We start from the raw sequence: 21,260 nt of genomic DNA, 5'->3' as shown, positions 1-21,260 counted from the left end.
GAACAAGTTTCTGGAAATAAACGTTGGCGCTAGTGGCGAAGTTCTTTTACCTTCCATTTTTAGACGTGTGAGGTACGTGAAGTGAAAAGTCTCTTGAATTTTCTCAATTTTACCCATGATATCCTACATTTTCTGGATTTAAAACAGAATGGCTTTGTTGCTAAGTGTTTGAGGGATAAAATAGGAATTAAATGTTAGTAATTATCTTTGGGGAAGATTGAGAAAATTCAAGACTTCGGTTGTCTCGCGTGGCGTGGTGTTGTCAAAGATAAAGTGAGGTTATCTTCAATATTTTGTTTTCAATTTTTACAGATTTTTGGTGAAAATCCACTTGGAAAAATGGCCAAGTCCAAGACAGAAAAGCGAACCAAGTCTGCCATCAATGAGGTGGTGACTCGTGAATGCACAATTCACTTATCTAAGAGAATCCACAACATTGGCTTCAAGAAGCGCGCCCCACGCGCCATCAAGGAAATCCGGAAGTTTGCTGAGCACGAAATGGGCACGAAAGACGTGCGTATTGACACCAGACTCAACAAACACATCTGGTCCAAGGGAATCAGGTGAGAATTAAAAAAAAAGGTTCTAGTTGGGAGTAGGGCTCTGAATATTGTACTTTCTATAGGAGTGTTCCGGTACGTGTCCGTGTCCGCCTTGCGCGTCGACGCAACGATGATGAGGACTCACCTAATAAGCTGTACACCCTCGTAACCTACGTTCCAGTGCCCACATTCAAGGGCCTCCAAACGGAAAATGTGGAATCTAGCGATGATTAGAGTGTACGGAAATATACACTATGAAATTGCATTCTAAAGATCATTTATTCATCTCATAATAGCCTCAAGAAGGGTAGCTTCATTTGGTGACAAAACTGCGACAAACTCTTTGCTGAACTTGGGTATTTTGATAACAGAAAGTCGGTTTCCTCTTGGTATTGTTAGTGCTATAGCAAACTGTCTGAATCCCGAAATTCCTGAGTATTTGTAGACAATAAGAGGCTGGGCAGGATTACTGGTAAGCACATAGAGAACAAATTCTCCTGTTGGCAGAATGGAAAATTGAAGTCTAACAGGCGACTCAATACGAATGTTCTGAAAGTGAACAAATTCCTTTCCGATCAAACGGAAAATCTCTACAGATCCATGATGAACAGAATTTTTGGTTTGCCCCGAGCAAATCCCAAGGAAAAGTTTGTCTTCGAAAGTCTCTGAAGACATATCCAATGGATTAATGACGGTTAGCGTTTGTTTCTCTTGCCACTTCTCTTTGGGATGATTCTCTAACAAAATTACACTTCCATTTGTGGTAATGACGGCAAATGAATTGATTTTTAGGGGCATTATTTCTCTGGCATCAGGAATTATGAGATTCTGATAGGGCTTCCAGGTGACATTTCCACTCTCATTGACCATCAAACATTCCACAGTCACTTGGAAATCCTTCACTGAATATTGCACAATGCAATCTTGTTTGCTGTTCTTGCTATTCAGCTTCACTGAAGTCATTCTTTTGGGAGTATCAGTGAATCTCTCATAGATCACCTTAATTTTGTCTTTTGCATAGTGAAATATTGTTTGCTTGTACCCAATATCTTCACTGTACTTCTCAGTAAAGAGATAATCCTGACCAAGTAGATGCAATCGATCAATACTTGTAAGTTCACCATCTTCAAAGCGTATCGGCAGGATATCAGACTCCACAAAGCTTCTCCGTTTGAATTCTTCCAACCTGTAGAAATCAATAATAGTCTCATTGGAGCTTCCAGCTAAGATGGCCAGATAAAGATTTTTCTTCTCATGCCTCATCAATTCAATAGGAACAATTTTCTTCAAAACTCCCGGAAATGTTTGAGCCACAGTGTAATGAATAACATAGAAAGCATTTCCCTTTCTATGCTTAATAATTGCCTGAGCTTTCTCATACAATCTCTTCAGCTTATTCTCCATAAAACTCAATGTCTGTGCCATTTCCAGTTCAGTATCCATCTCACTTATATTCACCCCGAAAAGTTGTCCCTGGCACTGCAGATGCTCAGCAACTAGAGATTTCTCAAAAATCACAGGAGTCTCTACAAGATTCTCTCCTGATTTGTAATCATTCTGCGTAGCTACATTCTCCAAAAATTCCTCAATATTCCTTCCATTGATAGTCTCAGCTTGAAGTTTGTGGAAATTCAGCGAATGCAATTTTGTCTTATCCCTCGATCTATTATCAATATAGATATTACCCTCAATTGTCTGTTCCAAGTTCTTTGTGAGGATGGTATCGTGATTGAAAGTGATGTTATTCACAAGCCCATTAACCCTAAAAATACAAAAAAAAAGAATTATTAGAATTTTAATAAAGAATAATCTGAAAAATTCATACTTGATATCCGTGAGAAAGATTGAATTTTTCAGAGTTATTTTGCCGTGTATTGTGTGATTCCCAATTAAAAAGACTGCCTGAGCAAACCATTTCTTCACATCAACGTCCTGAATAATGCAGGTATCCTCGCACTGCAGATCTTCCACTACTAAATAGTGGCATTTCTTCAATCCAGTCACGTTGTTGAAGTCAACATCGTAGCGAACAATATCCTCCTGCATATCCAATCCATTTATCTTCACATTTTTGAGATCTCCTGCTCCAAAAATTATATTATTATTAAGTATATTTTGGGGTAGTACAGTAGACTCTCTCTCAATCGGGAATATGGGGCAAAATGTCCTCCGGTTTAGCGATAGAATTAAGCGTCAAAGCCTTTGTAAATTCCACAAAAAGCGCTCAATTATAAAGAATCACGATAAAATAGGAAGAACTACAGCGAATTTGAGCGAATTAGCTTTATAATTAAACGTTAAAATTGTCAACAAAATTTGTCGCCCGATTGAAAAAGAGCCGATTGAGTGAGAGTCTACTGTAAATCAACAAAATCTCACCTTCAACAAATATATTCTCAACAACCCATTGACCGGAAATTGATTGATTCCCGCTAATTTTTGCCGCCTTTTCGTTAAGTTCTTCTATCTTGATCGCTTCTCCGCTATAAAATTCAAATAAACATGCTATAAAATACGACTACAGCGCCATTGGTATTATTTGTAACTTCAGTTGCATGTGTGCTCATCATACAAAAATTTGTAAATAAACAATTTTCTGTGAAAAAAAAATCACAGAAAAATCTTCCCTTCTCACCTGCTTATCGATTTCAAGTATCCATCGATGTGCAATTGAGAGGATGAAAGAACAGTTTTCAGTTCAACATTGTTGAGAAAAGCAATTTTAGTGCTGATTGTTTGCGGCTTCGTGAGACTCATGTAGTTTGTGGCCACGTAAGTTAAATTGATACCATTTATCGTCCCCACCAGATCAATATTTCCTCTAAAGCTTGCCCATGAGAATTGTACAAATTCCGTGAAGTGGATCTGATTGTAGATCATCAGGGCATTTTGCAAGACATACGCAATATTCCATCCATTGATAAAAATAACTTTCGGTTCCATGTTAAATGTGGCACTACCTGAAATTTTAACAAACCACTTTAAGAATATTTCATTGGTAATATTCCAAAAGATTCCTTACCATGCACTACTAAATTGTCAAGGGAACTGGTGGATGAAGGCACAAGAAATTTGGAAAGTGTTGGTAAATTGATGTTGTTGACATATTCCAAAATCATTAAATTCTTGTCAACAAACAAATCCCCATAGACATCGAGTTTTGAAATTTTGTAGGATGCTTTGGACTTCTTCATGAGAAGTTGAGGCAGAAGAACTCCTGCAAGACTGCCATTGGTCAAAAGGGCATCATTAACAGTTACTTCGTCGAGGAATTCAACAACTGGAAGTGTTTCCTGTTGATTGATGAAATATGAATTTTTGTACAATTCTTCAAAATCTTTCTCATTCAGTGATCCCTCCAGAACTGCCCCATCCTGAACTTGAACTTTCGAAAAAATCTGATTAGCTGTAAATTCCTGATCACCTTCTGTTAGTAACCAACAAATTCCAAAATCAGATGCTGCAATATTGTTGAGAGTTCCTCTGAAGTCGAAATTTTTTATAGACATTTCATTGGGAAACTCAATAGAACCCCAAATGATTTTCTCTCCCAGAAATCCAAAGAATTGCCCATCAATCTGTGAAACATTGAATCCTGGAAAATGATTAACATCCATACTTCCAATGGTGAGACCTCCTTTGAAAATTTTCTTCCCAGTCAATATGATCCTTTGGCCTTTTCTTGCTGAATTCACAACAAAATCCTCAATAGGTACTTTACCCACTGTTCCATTTCCATACAAATCGCCAATAGTAAGATTGTCCTGGACAGAAAATGTTTTGTTTATCGTAACTCTCCCAGAAATAAATTGATCTCTGTCAAAGTGAAGGAAATTGCTGAAATTTTGTCCTGAAAATCGTACATTTTCTCCTTTTACGCTATTTACTGTGATTTTTCTGAAATGAATATCACCATCTATCGTTTCATTTCCATCCCTATGGAGAATATTCAGATTGAGTTCAGTGAGATTTACTCCTTGAATTATTTCAGCATCGCAAAATCCATCATTGATCATCAGATCGGATTTAAAGTACTTCTTCCCTGTGATCGTTTGAATTTCTTCTGTATTGATCTTGACAAAATTTTCAGGATCCAATCCATTTATTGACTCTGTGTAGAAATCAAAGATTTTAATGGGTTGCTGAAAATTTATATTCTGATGCACTTCCATTGTGTCAATCTTGAGGCCATCTGAGAAGAGTTTCTGCAGACTGAGATTCCCACTTACAAGATCTTCTACTCTGAGGACTCTATTAACAGTCACTGGACCTGTGATAAAGTAATCTCCATCCAAAACTAAATTATCATTAATACTTGCCATAGGATTCATCTTATCCAAACTTTGGCTATTAATCTTTCCCTACGAAAAACAAACAGTGTTAAAAAATTAAATAAAACAAAAAATGAAAATTTCTTACCTGCAATAGGATAGGTTTCAACAAACTGACATTATCAAAAGTTTTCTTTCCATCAACAATCTGCATTTCTGTTGAATTTAACAAAATAATATCTAATTTTCCATCAAAAACTTCAATTTGATTCAGCCTTTCAGTCACTTGTAGTTTTTCCACAGAGATATTTGTGTAAAAACTCACTGGATAGTCGAGAAGAAAGTCTCCATTTGATGCAAGAACGGCATTTGAGATATTTTTTTCCGAAACCTTTCTAAAGGCATTGACTTTATCAGCAACCAAATGATCAATTTCACTCACTTCTATAATTATTTGGTTGCCTTCTGTGCGTAGAGCATATTTTTCCAAAACTGCTAAATCTACCCCATTGACGGATCCATTGACAAAGAGATTGTCGGCTTTGAGGACCGTCACATTCTTCTCCACTGACTTCATCTCTTTAAGGCCATTCAGAATCAGGGAAAAATCAAGTGAATTGATTCTCTGCAGATGAACATCATTTACAATTAGCGTATCGAGAGCTGTAAAATTGAGATGTTGAGGATCGGAGTTCTTCAGAAGAATGTGATTTTTGTCTAATTTAACGCCATCCAGGAAGTTTTTCACAGTCAATTCGCCTAAAATTGACACATTCCTGCACTCAAGCTCAATTCCAGATAAATTAAGGGGAGTATCTGTCCGAATGAGACTCTCAAAAGGTAAACCATTGATGAATTCTGTTTGAATTTCTTCCACTGTCAGCTCGTCAAAATCATATTTTTCACTGGAGAGCTCTTGTGAGGAATTTTGTTGGAGAGGTTCTTGAGTTAAGATGCCACTGTTAGCACTCAAAAAATTCCTCAATGTAGTGTTAATAATGTTCATCTTTTCGTTCAGAGCCACAATACTTATACTTGTGGTATTTATTTCTTTTGCTGTGTCTTCATTTAAGGTAACCAGAGGAGTTTTTATCTGAAAATAAGATTTTTTGTTATTAGCGCACGCTTTCAACTTTTAAAAACTAATTTCTCCATGGAAATAGAATTTGACTTCCTAAGTAAATCCTGTTAAAAAATATTTTTCAGTTTTTCGGTTTCTTTCGGAAATTTATGTAAATTTAAAGTTGATAGGGGAGGGTGGGGCAGTTTCAATTTTTGCATATTCTTCTTATCCCTTTAAAAGGAATGGGACAAAACCTTTATATTATTGAAGAGATAACTGAGACCCATGTTCATAAAAATAATTATTTTCGTGACGCTTCCTTGATTTTATGAAACTGCATCAAAATGAAACTTTTTGTTATGTTTTATTTTCAACATTTTCTGAATTATTGCACTTAGCTATCGAAATAACATAATTGTATTAAATTACCAGTGGTTTTATGATTATTATAAGGCATTTAGCGTTGAATGATATCTAAGACGGTTCAGACAATTTTCAATTGAGTTCCGAAAGTGCGTGAGGGGCAGTTTCATGCAAATACACGGAGAAGTTTCCAGTGTCTAACAATTTACTTTTTTAATCAAAATTAACTTAAAATAATCATTGAAAACGTTTTGTAGCTGTTTTTGTCGATAAAGTTCGAAATTATGAAAAGTAATATTTCCTAAAAGTTCATATAAAAATTAAAAAAAAAAATCTCAGTGTTTTTTAAGTGCCTAAAAATGATGAATTTAATTGTTATGATATCTTTTCAGAATGTTTTCAGCAAGATATTGTAATTTTTTTTTAGTTTTATAAAAATTAAAGACTTTAAAATACTATTCTAAAACTGTCATACGAAAAAGGACATGTTCTAAAGATCAAACAATGTACAGAATTAGCTTAGCACTACAAGACATTTCTTTCGTATAAAAATTCAAAGAAAATTGCTCAATTAATGAGAAATAGTCTTGGAAATCTTTGGCGATATTTTATTTTCTCTGTGTAATCAATTAGTGTTCAAATTCTGTTATAAAGTTCTTGTTCAATTATAATTTTAGGTTTTAGAAGAGTCTTAGAAGACTTTAAAATAGTAATTATAATCAATTCTGGTATCGCAAGTTCCCTATAAACACGTTTTATCTTTCTCAAAAATTGCCTCATATTTATCTTGAAATTGCCCCGCAATGGGGGACTTTCACACATTCTGCCTTTCGCGTGAAAGGAATTTTTCCACAATAGACTAATGAAATTGAAGGATTATTGTTATTATTTTTATTAACCCTAAACCCAACTGTAATTCACAGAATATACAAAGTTTTACTTCTGTTCATCACCTTTTTGCAAAATGGTCTCTAAATCCATTTTGCAATTTAGGGGTGAACTGCCCCACCCTCCCCTATCGTTTTTGGATGATAAATTGATTGTCAATAAAAAAAATATTTTTTGGAGGGGTTACAATCGGTACAATAAAAAGGCCCGATGGGCCCTACCTATATAAAAATCTTTTTCATTGTGACTTGACAGAAATCCTAGACAAACGAAAGAAGAAAATATTCTACCAAATTCAAATTTCGTAAATAGTAAAATTTGTTAAGACGCTGTAGTGTAATAATCCATCTTAAATTTGGCACAGCTTTAAATTGAATTAAGTTAAACGGAACAATAAGATGTATAAAGCACGGGGCCGGCCAAAATTTTGAAAGCCAAAATTATAAGGGACAAACCAATAAACGGAAACCGAAAGCCAAAATCTCGAATGGGTCGAAATCCCGAAAATCTTTCAGTCAGAAATCAAAATCAGGACTTAATTCACGAAAAAGCCAAAATCGGTGACGGTAAAAATCCGAAAGCCAAAATCCTGCACGATCGAAATTCTGAATGGGTCGAAATCCCAAATGGGTCATAATCCCGAAAACCAAAATTTCGAATAGCCAAAATCCCGAATGGTCAAAATCCTGAAAAGTACGAAATTATACAGAGTATTGAGTGGAATAATTACCCTTTTCCTGCGGCAAGTGCGGGTGCAATAGCGGAAAGCTATGACCTTTTAATAATTCGGGACTTTGACGTTAAGAGTTTTTGGCTTTCAGGTTTTGGCATTTTCAGGATTATGGCATTTGGGATTTTGGTTTTCGGGATTATGGCCCATTCGGCATTTTAACTTTTCGGGATTTAGATATGGCCTCTAGTTAGCAAGATGGGTGACTCACCCTAAATTTCTTTAAACAAGGACCCTAAGCTACATGCAACATATTGAAAGCAAAAATCGACGACTCAGAATATAAGTCGAACACCTCGATTTTTTATAAAAATCGTTTTATTCGCTTTTTGGATACTTCTTTATACCCTCTACATTCGCTGTGAATATTATACTTGAAAGATGATAATTTTCAAAGTTAGGGGAAAGTGGGGCACCTTTGAAGGTGGGGTACCCCACTTTCAAAGGTGCCCCACTTCCCCCTATAGAGATTTTAAATCTCAAAAATGATATACTCTGCATATAAAATCTCAGCTTCAAATCGCTCTTCTGTAAAATTTGCCTACTGCGAGTTATTCGTTTCTTATTCTGAGCGGTCGAAATTAAAAAAAAAAAAACAAATCAATGTATAAAATAATACATTTTGGTTTTTATTTCTGAAACTTACCTCTTGAGCCAATAAATTTTCCACATTGAGAGAAGAAAATTCCAAGCCATTGGAAAATTCGAGAACTTCATCTGTGGCTTTTGGAAGATTCGTCATTGCCGCCAGGAATCCCTCAAAATTAATACTGGACATTTCAGCAATACTCTCTTCACACCATTCAAGCATTGCTCCATGAACATCATAGTTTGGTACTGTTTTAAACTGTGGCATGAAAACATTTTGGATCTCTCCAAAAACACGCTTATTGGCAATTACAATCACTGATTGTTCTCCAAATGAATATTCTCTCATTCTAGATACACCAATTTCAAAAGATTCCGTAGTGTATTTTAAAGTAGATTCTTGAAATTTCCATCCATCGTATTCAAAAATCTTCATAGATTCTGTTCGACCAGAAAAGAGAAGAATTACATGGTCATTTAAAACAGTTACTGGTAGAACACCAGTAACTGAAGCTGTTGCTATACTTTGAATGGGCAAGAAATGACCATGAGTGAATTTGTAGATGATACTGTAAGATCCAACGAAATTGTCATTTTCTGGATTATCTTGTCCAGGAGAATTTGCAATTATCAAGTAGTCTTCCTCATTTGCATGGAAATACTTGAGATCCACAACACCATCAGTTACAATTGATTGATGATAAGCAAATTTATGGGAATTCTCATCAAATCTGTAAATGACGGAAGGGACTATTGGCAATCTCTTCTCACCTATACCATTGGCAAGACCCAGAAATATATCTCCATTCACTTCAAAGACTTCCACTGCAACAGCATTTGAGCATGGAAGTTCATTCCATATTTCAAAATTTCCTCCAATTGTCCACTTGTAGATGGGACAGAGGAATTTCTGTTGAATCTCAATTGGCATATGACTTGTCTTGCAAGTTTCCATGAGAAAAATATCATTTCCATGCGACCTTAAAATTAGGCAATTAATTATCTCATACATTATTCTACTATTAATATAATTTCTCACCAAAATTTCGCAACAAGTTGATGTTCCATTCTGTTTAAATGAACTATTCTGACTCCACTTTGTTGAATTTGAAAGATTGGTGATCCCAAATCTTTGGTATTCTTTCTGAATTCACCGACAACTGCCACAAAAGCTTGATCACCCATTGAGATACAATCCATACTGTGGCTTTTCGGCAGTTCTTTTTGGTAGACTATCTCAAAATCTGTACCCTAAGAAGTATCATTTCATTAAGAATTAAGAAATTGTTTAAAAATACCTTCATACAATTAACTGAAGGAAAGAAATATCCGTGCTGTTTGTGGCATTCTCAAATTTTGGTCCCTTTGAGTGCAGTGCTACGGCAAATGTTGCTCCGAAGACATTAATAAGACAGAAGTCAAGAGGGAAACTTACTGGAATGGAACCCATTTCTTCAAATCCCACAAGTTTCAAGTGATCTGAAAAGGGATATTTTTACCTTTGGTTATTTAAACAAGCTTTTTAGAAAGAAAGAATTTTAGCATTAAAATTTCTCTTGCTTAAATTAACTCATATTTTTAACGTACATATTGATAAATAATGAAAATTTGTTCGTCTTTCTAATCCTTTGAGAATAACTAAGGGATATACACAGATAAACAAAATTTTTTTCTGATTTCCAAATATTTTAAACAAATATCTCCCCCCCCTCATCCATGCCCCCACGAGTATTTAAAAGATTATAACGATTCGAAATTTAAGAAAGAATACAGAAAGGTTAGTAATAAAAGAAAAAAAGGTCTGAGTTTTGTAGAATGCTCTTATGATTTAGACGCAATAACTCTAAAGTATTTTCGCATGATTTATCGTTTACTTGTTCACAACCCTTTCATAAATTTCAAGATCGACCAAAAATAACTCAGGAGTAAATAATACATAATACAACCGATTTTAGGACAATAAAATATCTATCGGTGTATTACCGCTTCATAACCGATTGAAATCGGATCAAAATTGTCAGAAATTACAAGATCTTTCACCTCGAAAACCCGTTATTTGGAATGATTCAATGATATTTTCGTATGTATTCAAAAATGAAAAAAAAAGTCGCACGACGCGTTTTCGAGTAATCTATCTAAGTAAACTAAAAAATATCGGGGGGGGGGGGAACGAGGAGCATGTTAACGATCCTTGGGTCAACTTATGGGAGAGGGGGTTCCCCGAAGGTTCCAAGTCGCTATTTCTTACTGTTTAGTCTCTAGAGCTGGCGACAGTTGGACGAACACACCGATCAGGGCGACAGATGGACAAACAGAGTGACATTATTTCTGACATGTCTGATACGCCAAGACATGTTGATAAAAGTGGTCCTGGGAGTGGAAAATTTATCTCTGTTTTTCATATTGTGAAAATTGCGATTCTAGCATTACTTCGAATAATAAGTAGACAATTCTTGGTCACCTTTGAAAGTTGCCACAGGTATATGAACTGGACGGTGGCAGCCAAAATCCCGAAAGCCAAAATCCCGAAAGCCAAAATCCCGAATTTTAAAAATCCTGAAATTGATGAAATTATATGGAGGAAAATGTTTAGAACAATTTCCTAAGACTCAGAAGATTTCCCTTTGCCTCCAGCAAGCGTGGGTACAATCGTGGGAGTAGCTGTGACACTTTTAAGAATTCGCGATTTTGGCTTTCGGATTTTGCCGTTCGGGAGTTTGACCGGGACCCGAACTGGATGAATATTTTTAGAGGAGAAATTTCTGATAAAAGCCGGGAAGACATTGAATGCATTTTTTATTAAATGCTGTTCTCTACATTAACAGAAAAAATATTAACCTAAGGGAGCGAGGGAACGTTAACAAACACGCATCTTAATTTTTACTGAATTCAAATTCTTTTCATGAAATTATTAAAAACACCATTTATTTATATAGTGTAACTAACTAAGAAAAGAATTTGCATCCCATTCAAATCAGAAAAGACAACTGAAGAAAATATTATTAAAATCGGTGTAATGTCAAACTTTCCGCGCGTAAATTCTAGCAAAGTTTTTGAGAAGCGAGAAAAGAGCAACAAAATATATTTTTGCCTCGGTTCCGTTATTGAATGACTAAAGTAGAAGGAGGCGGGGCTACATTGATAGGGGAAAGTGCCGGTGGCAGCCAAAATCTCGAAAAGGCCAAAATCCTGAAAGCCAAAATCCCGAATGTTCAAAATCGTGAAAGGGATGAAATTATATGAAGGAAAATGTTCAGAATGATTTCCCACGACACCAAGGATTTCCCTTTGCCTCCAGCAAGTGCAATGCGGATGCAATCGTGGGAGTAGCTATGACACTTTTAAAAATTCGGGATTTTGGCTTTCGGGATTTTGGCCCATTCGAGATTTTGGCTTTCGGGATTTTGCCGTTCGGGATTTTGGCTTTCGGGATTTTGACCGGGACCCGGAAAGTGCCTATGCTTTACTTTACACGATCCCAAACTTTACAATGACTAAATTTTTAGTATGTTTTTTAATAAATGTAACTCATCTCATCCACATTTTAAGAACTAGGGGAAAGTATTTTGTTTGGAAAATTTAGTCATTGTAAAGCTTGGGACCGTGCAAATACATTTTTTGGCATATTTCTAATGGAATCTTTGGTAGAAAGTAATGTAAGGCCCTTGACACACTTACGACTTAAGCCGAGACATGGCTTAGTGGAAAATGATAGAAATGTGGTTTAACCATTATTTCGAATTTAATTACACTGAGCCGACTCTCCGCTAATCCTCAGTTCTGCTAAGGCCCTAATTTATCTCTACAAAATAATTGTGGAACTAAGTCAAATAAGATGAGGCCCAGCATAAAAATTGTATATCAATGTAGCACCACAGCCCGAAGTAGCCCTACTTTCCCCTAAATATATTTTTTTCGGTAACAATTCAAACATCAAATATCAATTATTTATACACAGAAGTGAACTATCGAAAATGGATCAATTTTTGTTTGATGTATAAAGGCAATAATTGCGAATGGATTTAGTAAAGGGTAAAAATTTAATTTCTCAAAGATTAAAATTTAAAATGTTACGAGTGTCAGAAAATGTGTAATCTCTCTCAGATTCCCTGACGTTAAAATCCATAAATCCATATTGTATCATAAATTATTAAGCAAGATCGTTTTTCATTAATTATCTAGAGGAAAGTGGAGCGCTTTTGAATTTGTGGCAGCTTAGAATTTGGGATTTTTCTCATATTTTTAAATAAAATTCAACCTGATCATGATATAATTTAGGTCTACAAAGAGATTGAGAAGCTAAATTACATTAAGATATGGCTCAATTCCACCGAACAAAATTCCCAATTTCAAAGCTACCCCAACTTCAAAGGTGCTCCACTTCCTTTTATCAAGATTTTTATTCGTTTTTACAGTTTTACCCAATTTTGCCCAATATATTCGATTTGCTACTGTTTCTATTGCCTTTACAGAATGGACGAGGTGATCAGCACGCAGAATGACCTCTTACGAACGTGTCTTCGTCAACAAATTGAAGAACTAAGCATGTTAGAATCTATTTTCTGCAATCCTGGAGAATTTCATATCGATGATCATAGCATTGCGGCAGATATCAATGAATTTCTCGAGGGAAAGCACACTATTATCAACAGAAAACTTGATTTTCGGATATGCTTGCCATTGACTGATGGAAAAATGTTCCTCAGCATCGAATTGCCACAGTTTTATCCATCCGTCGAGATCCCACGTGTACAAATTGATTCGACAAAACTCACCAAAAAACAAGAAATTTCAATTGGCAGTGCAATTGAGGAATACATCAATAATCTAGATAAGAGTGAACCGTATATTTATCAAATTGTATCATGGCTGCAGGACAATATTGAGGATTTACGCGCAACGGTACCGTGTGAGATATCTAGTCAAGAAATGCCCAAGAGTGTATTCGAGAGATTATGGATCTATTCTCATCACATTAAGAGCAAGACAAAACGACGTGATATCGTGAAAAATGCCAATGATCTCGCTCTTACGGGATTTTCTTTGCCGGGCAAACCAGGAATTATATGCGTAGAGGGTGAGAGGGATAACACTCAGGAATTCTGGCAACTTCTGCGTCAGATGCATTGGCAAAAAATCACACTGAAAAAGTGTGAGTCTATTGAGGTTTCAGGGAGGCATTTTACAGATTTTAGGGAAATGCTCTTTGCCGATGTGGGCAATGATGAAGAAGTTGTTCTCAATATGAGCAATTTCATAAAGTTCCTTGAACTTCATAATTGTGGATATATCAAAAAGGAATTATTTGGTTTTGAATGATTTTATCTTTTTACCATTTATATATTTTATTAAATTTTATCTTTTAAAAAACAATGATTTTTTTTCTTACCTGAACCACGCCATTGGGTGTCTCTCCGGAATCTCTTCCTTTGATTTTTTAGATTTACAAATTCATGGATTATCTCGTCTATTTCACTTTCGATTTTTTCACTGGATGCATTCCATTTTTTAGAGAATGTTTCTTCTAGATTATCTAGGAAATTCCTTTCCAGATTATCATTTCCCTCTGCCCACAGTGTATAACTTAGAACAAGGAGAACATGCAAAAAGACCACTCTACACGACCACATGGCAAATCCACGACTGTTCAGGCTTGAGGATGTGAAGATGCATGAAGGAGAGAGACAAATGGAACGTGTTTTAACATTCCGTTACTATCGTATTGTACTGTATTGGAGAAATTGAACAGTGCTGAAATTGCCATAATTTTCAATCGGACAATTTCTGCCTTCGATGGGTGAGTGAATACGAATCTGTCTCATATGGGTATCCCTCCCATTCTGATGGTTAGATATCACAGCAATCTGGATCATAAAGGTTCGAATGGGTTTCTCTCGGATATCTCGAATGGGAATCATGACCCAGCCTGGAGAAATATTTACATTTACAGAATATGTCTCAGTGGGCTTCTGAGAATTGAATATAAAACAATGATTACCTGTTGGCTCGCATAAATCAATTACTTCTACTTCCTGTAAATCATTGAAATGTGTTCCGGATCTTATGGAAATCCGACTAGGTGTATAGCTTTCATCCAATTTATAGTCTGTATAGATGTAGATTTGATTGACTGTTGTTTTTCGTTGAAATTGGATATTCACGAGATGAGGAAGTGTGCCATCGGATTGCCAATAGGTGTCCATGCAATTGTCACGCAATTGTTCGACGCCGAATCCTGGAGAAAACCGAGAAAACAATCCCAGAAAATTAGCAAACTAGCACCCTATTAATGTCGTTAAATTTTACCAGGTTTACACGATGATAAACTCCAAACTGCATTGGATCCTACTTCTCGAACTACTCCTGCACGTTCCTCTACTGATGGATTTTCATCTCCGCCTGTTTTAGGATTCATATCCAACACAAATCCCAAAGTTTCCTGGCAACAACAAAAATAGCAACTACCTGACGAAATCAAATGACACTGCGATGTGCCATAAAAAACTGAACGAAAAGGGTGCTATAAAATGTATCAAGCCTTCGTGGAAAAATTATACGGTAAAAAGTGCATTTTGCTTCGTTTTAGCAGGAAGTGTGTTTCTCGTGTTCTGTTCCGTTTTTTTCCCTAAAAACCTAAATTATTTATGTGCTATTTTGTGAAATTACATGTTAATACTGTTAACATTTATAAGAAGTTGAGATTTGAACTGCAAATATGTTAACATCGAAGAAAAAAGGTATTTTTATCAATAAATTTTTTTGTCAAGATTTCTTATACCTGAATCCTTTTTTACAGCAATTCTGTATGAATTTGTAGTAGATTTGCTGGTTAAAGGTATAATCACCTACAAATATCCCGATAATCACATCCAAAAGAGTCACATTAAGAAGATCTTTAGAAGCTATCTGATAAAGCATGGCGCCTTCGATCAATTTTACCAAGACAATGTAGTCCATCATTATGGCGGAAATTTTCTAAAACAAGGTATAATTGTAAGATTTTCTTTTAAGCTCTCCTCTATCTTGGAAGAATGCAAGATTATTGATCCTCTGGAGGGTTCTCGAAAAGATGACAGGACTATTTACAAGTTCTCCAGTGAGCGTCTGCTTGAGTTGATCAAGAAGTTTACCAAAGTGGGAAAATTTTTCACACTCAAGGGACTGATTGATCCGGAACCCAGTGAATTGTTTGTCCATCACAGTGTGACATTCTCTTCACTGACACCCGGTGATGCTCCCTATCGTTATTACTGCGCGATTTGCGAGATGGCTTTCAAGTTACCAAGAGCATATGAAGATCATATGAGATTTCATGTTAATTGTGCTATTCCCAGGACGGCTAAAGTGTAAGATTCTCCCTTATTGCTACAGAAGCGTTACAGTTGCCTAATTTTTTTTTTCATAATTTTCTTTTTCAGATTTCCTCAGTCATTCAAACTATCAGTGGTGGAGATAACAATGCAGAACGTCGTGCTGGAGATTGCAAACAGACTTGATACGTATCAGAGTATCCAGAGGATTCAATTAATTTCTCCGTCCTACATGAATATTCCAATTTCCGTCTCAAATTGGCCAATTTTCTTAGATGAAGGGAAAAGTATAGTTCTCGAAGTGCCTCGGATTGTCTTTCAGGATATATTCGAGGTGATGGGCATTTGGAAAATTGTCTTTAAGTTTAACGGGAAGAAAGTCAGTCGAGGAACGGAAGTGTATGATCTTGTGGTAAGTCAATCTAGAATTTTTCATTATAATTTACTTTTAATAATTTCTAAAATTATTTAAAAAAAAACTAAATAGGAAAGAGATTATTACATCGAGGAAACTTATTACAATATTTTATAGATTTTCTTAAAAATTGTTAAATTTATGATCTATTTAAAATAAAAATGAGCAATTTTCATAAATTAGCAGATTGCGGTCAATAAAAAACAAAATTGGTCAATAAATAATTTCAAATGGTCAGTAACTATTCCGGTACACTTGTGATCAGAAAAATGTCAAAATCATAAATGTCATAAAAAAGGGGTGGCAAAACGTCCCAGGCTTTGCGCAGTACTCGAACTCGTGAGTTAGCTGCCATCCCTCAAAAGTATACTTTCGCATCATTCACCAATTACCGGTTCTCAACCGATTTAGACCGATTTGTATACCACTCGCGACGAAAGATTCCACAAAATAATTTTAGAAGTAATAAAATTGATTTTTGAAGAATTACTTATCAGTTCATAACCGGTTCATTACCAGTACACAACTGATTTGAACGGATTTATAAATCACTTAAAACATTGGCCAAAATAATTTAGGACTAATCATTGTCTTTGGATCTAAATAGTACCGTAAAGACTCAGTTTTCTTTATTGCATCCTTTATGGCGCTGCGATCGCTTTTTCTGCAGGCACATTTTTTTACCCCTTCCCTTAAACGATATTTCCGAATGCAAATTAATTATTAATTAAGATCGCAGCGCCATAAAGGATACAATAAAGAAAACTGAGTCTTTACGGGACTATTTAGATCCAAAGACAATGGACTAATATAATTCAATGTTAAAAAAAACCTAATTATTGGTTATGAACCGCTTCTCTACCGGTTCAAAACCGATTGGAAGCAGTGTTATCGGAAATTTCAAGAATTTTCCTACGAGCCCAAATATTCGCCTGTTAAATGCTCTCTCTAGTCTTTTTTAACCTTTGACCTTGAAAAACCGTTATTAGGAATAATTCAACGGTATTTGCGATGAATATGTTGAAAAGAAGAGTGAGAAAGGATGGGATAAATCTTTGCAAAACCTTTAAAGAAGAATAGGATGTAAATTTTGATTTTTCGAAATTTTCTTGATCTCAATCTAAAAGACGTGCCGGATCCATAAAAAAATTATTGATCATAACAAAACTAAAATTCTAAATTCCATCGTAACTACACTGAAAAAAAACTGGGGTGCGATTAACTTTTTTTCCTCATAACTTTAACAATTTTTAGGTATAAAAATATATCAACATTTTTTAATGTTAATTTTACACCTTTTTAAGGTAGGTGTTGTGTTAATAAATTTGTTCCGTGGTTATTATCAAGAAATGTGAAGCATAGGACTTGCATTAACAGTACTGTCATGAACTTGATTCACGAACGCCTGATTCAAGTGGTATGAAGCTTACGTATTCCGAAGTTTTGAATTATTCTCCTAAGTACTGACCAAATTTCATTTTTACTGACCATACTTACACAAGTACAGTCCAACCAGCTGCAACCCTAATAACTGTAGTACATAAATTTCTCATTCTGGATTATTATCTTGATTTTTTTTAATTGAAGTCTTACGATAGAAACGAGTACGTGAAGAAATTGATAGCTGAAGAAGAGACGTAAGTTGTCCTTCGGACAAAATATTTGTAGTTAATTCAAAATTACAGTAGTATAATTTTCCCTACAGTAAAGATAATGATGAGCTAAAATTGTATAGAACACTTCAGCATTATCCAACGTATGAAATGGAGGCTCTATTTAACAGAGACTTTACAATTGACGGAAAGACCAATTCCCTTGAAATCAATTTGTATAGAAAGCTCAATGAGTACAATACGGCTGATAGATCAACCAGACTTCGTCAGAGTAACTATGTGGAAGTTATGAGTCACTCACTGCAGATTGAGGAACTGAGTGTAGGCAGAGAAGTACGAAAGTACAATAGGTGTGACCAAATGCTACATAATTATGGTAGACACCTCTACTCTCTGGATATTGAGAATGTATCAGAGATGAGACCGTCGATTTTGCCATTTGATCGAATTTGTTTGATATCGCAAGATGAGTATTTTTTTACACAACCACCGTATGACTCGAAAACAATTGCTGATGCAGAAAAGATATTCGGATCAATTGTTCGAATTGAGTGTGATTCTATATTGGTACGAATATGGGAAGAAATCAGGACAGATGTGATGTACCATGTGAGCTTTTTGCCCAACAGAAGTAATTTTCGCATTGAAGGACATGCTCTCTACTTACTGAAGAATTCACCTAAACTTCAGAGCATTCTCTTTCCTACTGAGCCACCAGCACCTATTAATTCTTTGGCTAAGAAAGAGTACGTTTTTTTTTTTGGATGATTTCTTTACTTGATTTCACAAATTCATTTTCATTTCACAGACCAATTTGGTTTAATAAGTGTGTGGCACAGAATGCTGAACAGAAAAGTGCAATAATGCACATTGTAGCTGGAACTGCATATCCCTGTCCCTATATAATCTTTGGTCCTCCGGGAACGGGAAAAACTTTGACTGTGGTCGAAGCAGTTTGCCAACTGTGGAAGCAGCAAAAGAACTCCCACATTTTGATAACTGCTCAATCTAATTCCGCATGCGATGAGATCGTTTTGCGCCTTCTTAGATACCTGCCCAGTTGCGACATTCTCAGAATGTTTTCTAAGGTGAAGGAGAAGGAACTCCCCATGATGGACCCTGAATTGGCTAGAGTGGCGAATGTGAAAGGTGATTTTTTGTACTATCCACCGCTAAAGAGGATATACGAGTACAGAATCGTCGTTTGTACCATGAGTACAGCGGGAAAGTGAGTACAATTAAATCTAGATAAACCTTATTTATGTTAAACTCTTTCCGGACCACAACATATCCAGCGAACGAATTTCAGTAAAACTCACTTTATTGTAAGTCTTAGTGGTCAAATATGATACTTTTACAGAGAAAGAATTTTCTCCTCCTCTGGGAAATTGGAAAACTCATGGGTACTCTTGTCCCCAAAAGAACGAAAAGGAGACAAACTTCAATTTTCCAAAAGTCAATAATATCAATTTTGTGAATTATTTTTGCGTGTCAAATGACTCTTTTACAATGTTGATCACTAAAACAAGAAGAATTATTGACCAGTGTCTTGTGGAATGTCCAGGAAGTGGTCAAGAAGATACCAAATTCCTGCTTGCCAACAGATTTCTCGAATATTTCACACAATAACACTTTAAAACACATTTCTCTCAACACGATGTCATTGCAGACACATTAAGCTTTCTCAAGAGCCAAAAAAATACTTCATCGACGATCACAATTCATTAAAATCAGGAAAAGAAGGAAAAACTTCCCTGAAAGCAATCTCCCGCACTGATAAATGTCAAAATTATCGGCCATATTGGCAAAAATATCGCTCCCGCTTGGAATTTTCTTACAAGGTTGGTGTCAAAAAGCAAATGGCGGGCATTGGCGGGATAACCTTACATTTGACCTAAAAGATTTTTGGGGACGAGAGTACATATCCATAAAGTTTGAACAAGTTTTTTGAAAATTTAAGAAAAAATTGTTTTTCGAATTTATGCAATCTGTAATTGTTAGTTATCAGACTTATTGGCCCCGAGAGGTTTTTTCTTATTCTGGTCTAGAAATATCAAGTCACAATATCTGCAAGGAAGCAGAAAATCGAAAATTCACGATTTTTGACCAAAAATATCTAAGCTCAAGAGTTAATTAGGATCCTGCAAAAAAATCCTAGATTTGGACATCCTTATAGTTTGTAATCACCCACAAGAATCGGATTTTTATTGATTCTAAATAGTCCAAAAAAATTCTTTTTTCCATGGGTACCCAGAGTCCCAAAGGAGACGAAAGAGTTAAGAGATATATAAATTTTTCATAACAGCTTTGAAGAAAAAATTTTATTTCTAATAATACAGAAATAACAGTTAAAAAATGATTACGTCACGGTATATTATTACATTTCAGATTGGTGCAAGCTAGAATTGATACCAAACACTTCAGTCATGTCTTCATTGATGAAAGTGGCTGCTGCACAGAGACACAAACAATTGTTCCAATTGTGGGTGTTATTGCAAATGAGCATAACATTCATGGACAAATAATCCTTGCTGGAGATCATAAACAATTGGGGCCTGTTTTAACGTCTTCCCTGGCAAGGGATCGAGACTATCATGTTTCTATGATGGAACGTCTCATCAATAGTCCTGTTTACAAGAAGCATGTCGCAACTAACGAGTACAATGCGAATCTTGTGACTAAATTGATTCACAACTATCGATCCTACCCACCTCTTCTCGATATATCCAACATAATGTTCTACGATGACGAACTAATTTCGAATGTCGACAATGATTGGGCATTGCATTGGAAATTTCTTCCAAATAAGGGTATCCCGATTGTGATGGATCCAATTGTAGGATACTGTGATCAAGACTACGATTCACCAAGTTATTTTAATATTGAAGAAGTCAATGCTGTGATGACAATCATTGAAGAAATACTCTCCAATGGCATCAATTCAAGGAAGATAAAAGAAAGTCATTTGGGTATAATTGCACCATATAGAAAGCAAGTGATGAAGATTCGTGAAAAATGTACGGCTCGCAATTGGAATGATATCGATGTGGGTTCTGTGGAATTGTTCCAGGGAAAGGAGAAAGAAGTGATAATTGTGTCAACGGTGAGATCACAAAGGAGATCGCTGGGATTTCTGAGTGATCCCAAAAGGCTCAATGTCTTACTGACTCGTGCAAAAGCACTCTTGATCATTGTGGGCAATCCTGGAACGCTCAAGAATGACAAAAATTGGAGATTTGTTGTTGATCTTTGCAGAGAATATGGACTGATTACTACATTGTCCTACAACATGCGATTTTCTAAATATTTTGATGAAGTACTCACTGGCATGACGATTGATTTTAGACGTATGAACTTGTAAGATTGATAAAAGTTTCAAACAACATTATATTTTCATAATAATGAAAATACAAATTACCATTAATTAGTATAGTAAACACATTCTTTCTAAATGGTATATAATTTAATATTTTGTAA

The 21,260-nt window shown here is 35.5% G+C and overlaps 5 protein-coding genes across 7 annotated transcripts; 3 read left to right on the top strand and 2 right to left on the bottom strand.

Moving 5' to 3' along the window:
* Positions 1–29: 29 nt before the first annotated feature.
* Positions 30–807, top strand: LOC129802465 (60S ribosomal protein L31). The gene is made up of 3 exons (XM_055848283.1): positions 30–72; positions 313–563; positions 626–807. Exons 2-3 carry the CDS (start codon positions 340–342, stop codon positions 774–776), a joined length of 375 nt encoding a protein of 124 aa, XP_055704258.1. The 5' UTR covers positions 30–72; positions 313–339; the 3' UTR covers positions 777–807.
* LOC129802424 (uncharacterized) lies at positions 803–14,075 on the bottom strand. Of its 2 annotated transcripts, XM_055848225.1 has the most exons (10): positions 13,835–14,075; positions 9,752–9,924; positions 9,485–9,696; positions 8,504–9,425; positions 4,962–5,906; positions 3,565–4,903; positions 3,178–3,502; positions 2,922–3,025; positions 2,368–2,623; positions 803–2,304 (listed from the first exon to the last, which is right to left on the bottom strand). In XM_055848225.1, exons 1-10 carry the CDS (start codon positions 14,073–14,075, stop codon positions 825–827), a joined length of 5,997 nt encoding a protein of 1,998 aa, XP_055704200.1. In that variant the 3' UTR covers positions 803–824. The 2 variants fall into 2 exon arrangements, with proteins under 2 accessions (XP_055704200.1, XP_055704189.1); XM_055848214.1 differs by having other exon boundaries at positions 803–2,623.
* On the top strand, positions 12,039–13,819 carry LOC129802446 (RWD domain-containing protein 2A). The gene has a single exon (XM_055848258.1). It carries the CDS (start codon positions 12,919–12,921, stop codon positions 13,762–13,764), a length of 846 nt encoding a protein of 281 aa, XP_055704233.1. The 5' UTR covers positions 12,039–12,918; the 3' UTR covers positions 13,765–13,819.
* On the bottom strand, positions 13,765–14,860 carry LOC129802457 (anaphase-promoting complex subunit 10). Its single transcript, XM_055848270.1, has 3 exons — positions 14,752–14,860; positions 14,444–14,680; positions 13,765–14,371 (listed from the first exon to the last, which is right to left on the bottom strand). The coding sequence occupies exons 1-3, from the start codon at positions 14,858–14,860 to the stop codon at positions 14,160–14,162; spliced, it is 558 nt and encodes a 185-aa protein (XP_055704245.1). The 3' UTR covers positions 13,765–14,159.
* A 59-nt stretch (positions 14,861–14,919) lies between these two features.
* LOC129802432 (putative helicase mov-10-B.2) lies at positions 14,920–21,220 on the top strand. 2 transcript variants are annotated; one of them, XM_055848237.1, is made up of 8 exons: positions 14,920–15,182; positions 15,242–15,393; positions 15,457–15,791; positions 15,864–16,167; positions 17,758–17,807; positions 17,876–18,529; positions 18,592–19,011; positions 20,172–21,220. In XM_055848237.1, the coding sequence occupies exons 1-8, from the start codon at positions 15,161–15,163 to the stop codon at positions 21,142–21,144; spliced, it is 2,910 nt and encodes a 969-aa protein (XP_055704212.1). In that variant the 5' UTR covers positions 14,920–15,160; the 3' UTR covers positions 21,145–21,220. The 2 variants fall into 2 exon arrangements, with proteins under 2 accessions (XP_055704212.1, XP_055704221.1); XM_055848246.1 differs by lacking the exon at positions 14,920–15,182 and having other exon boundaries at positions 15,251–15,280.
* The last annotated feature ends 40 nt before the right edge of the window (positions 21,221–21,260 follow it).

Source organism: Phlebotomus papatasi, chromosome 1, assembly GCF_024763615.1.
Source record: "Phlebotomus papatasi isolate M1 chromosome 1, Ppap_2.1, whole genome shotgun sequence".
Taxonomy (NCBI): domain Eukaryota; kingdom Metazoa; phylum Arthropoda; class Insecta; order Diptera; family Psychodidae; genus Phlebotomus; species Phlebotomus papatasi.
This window is presented reverse-complemented; position numbering and strand designations above follow the sequence as displayed.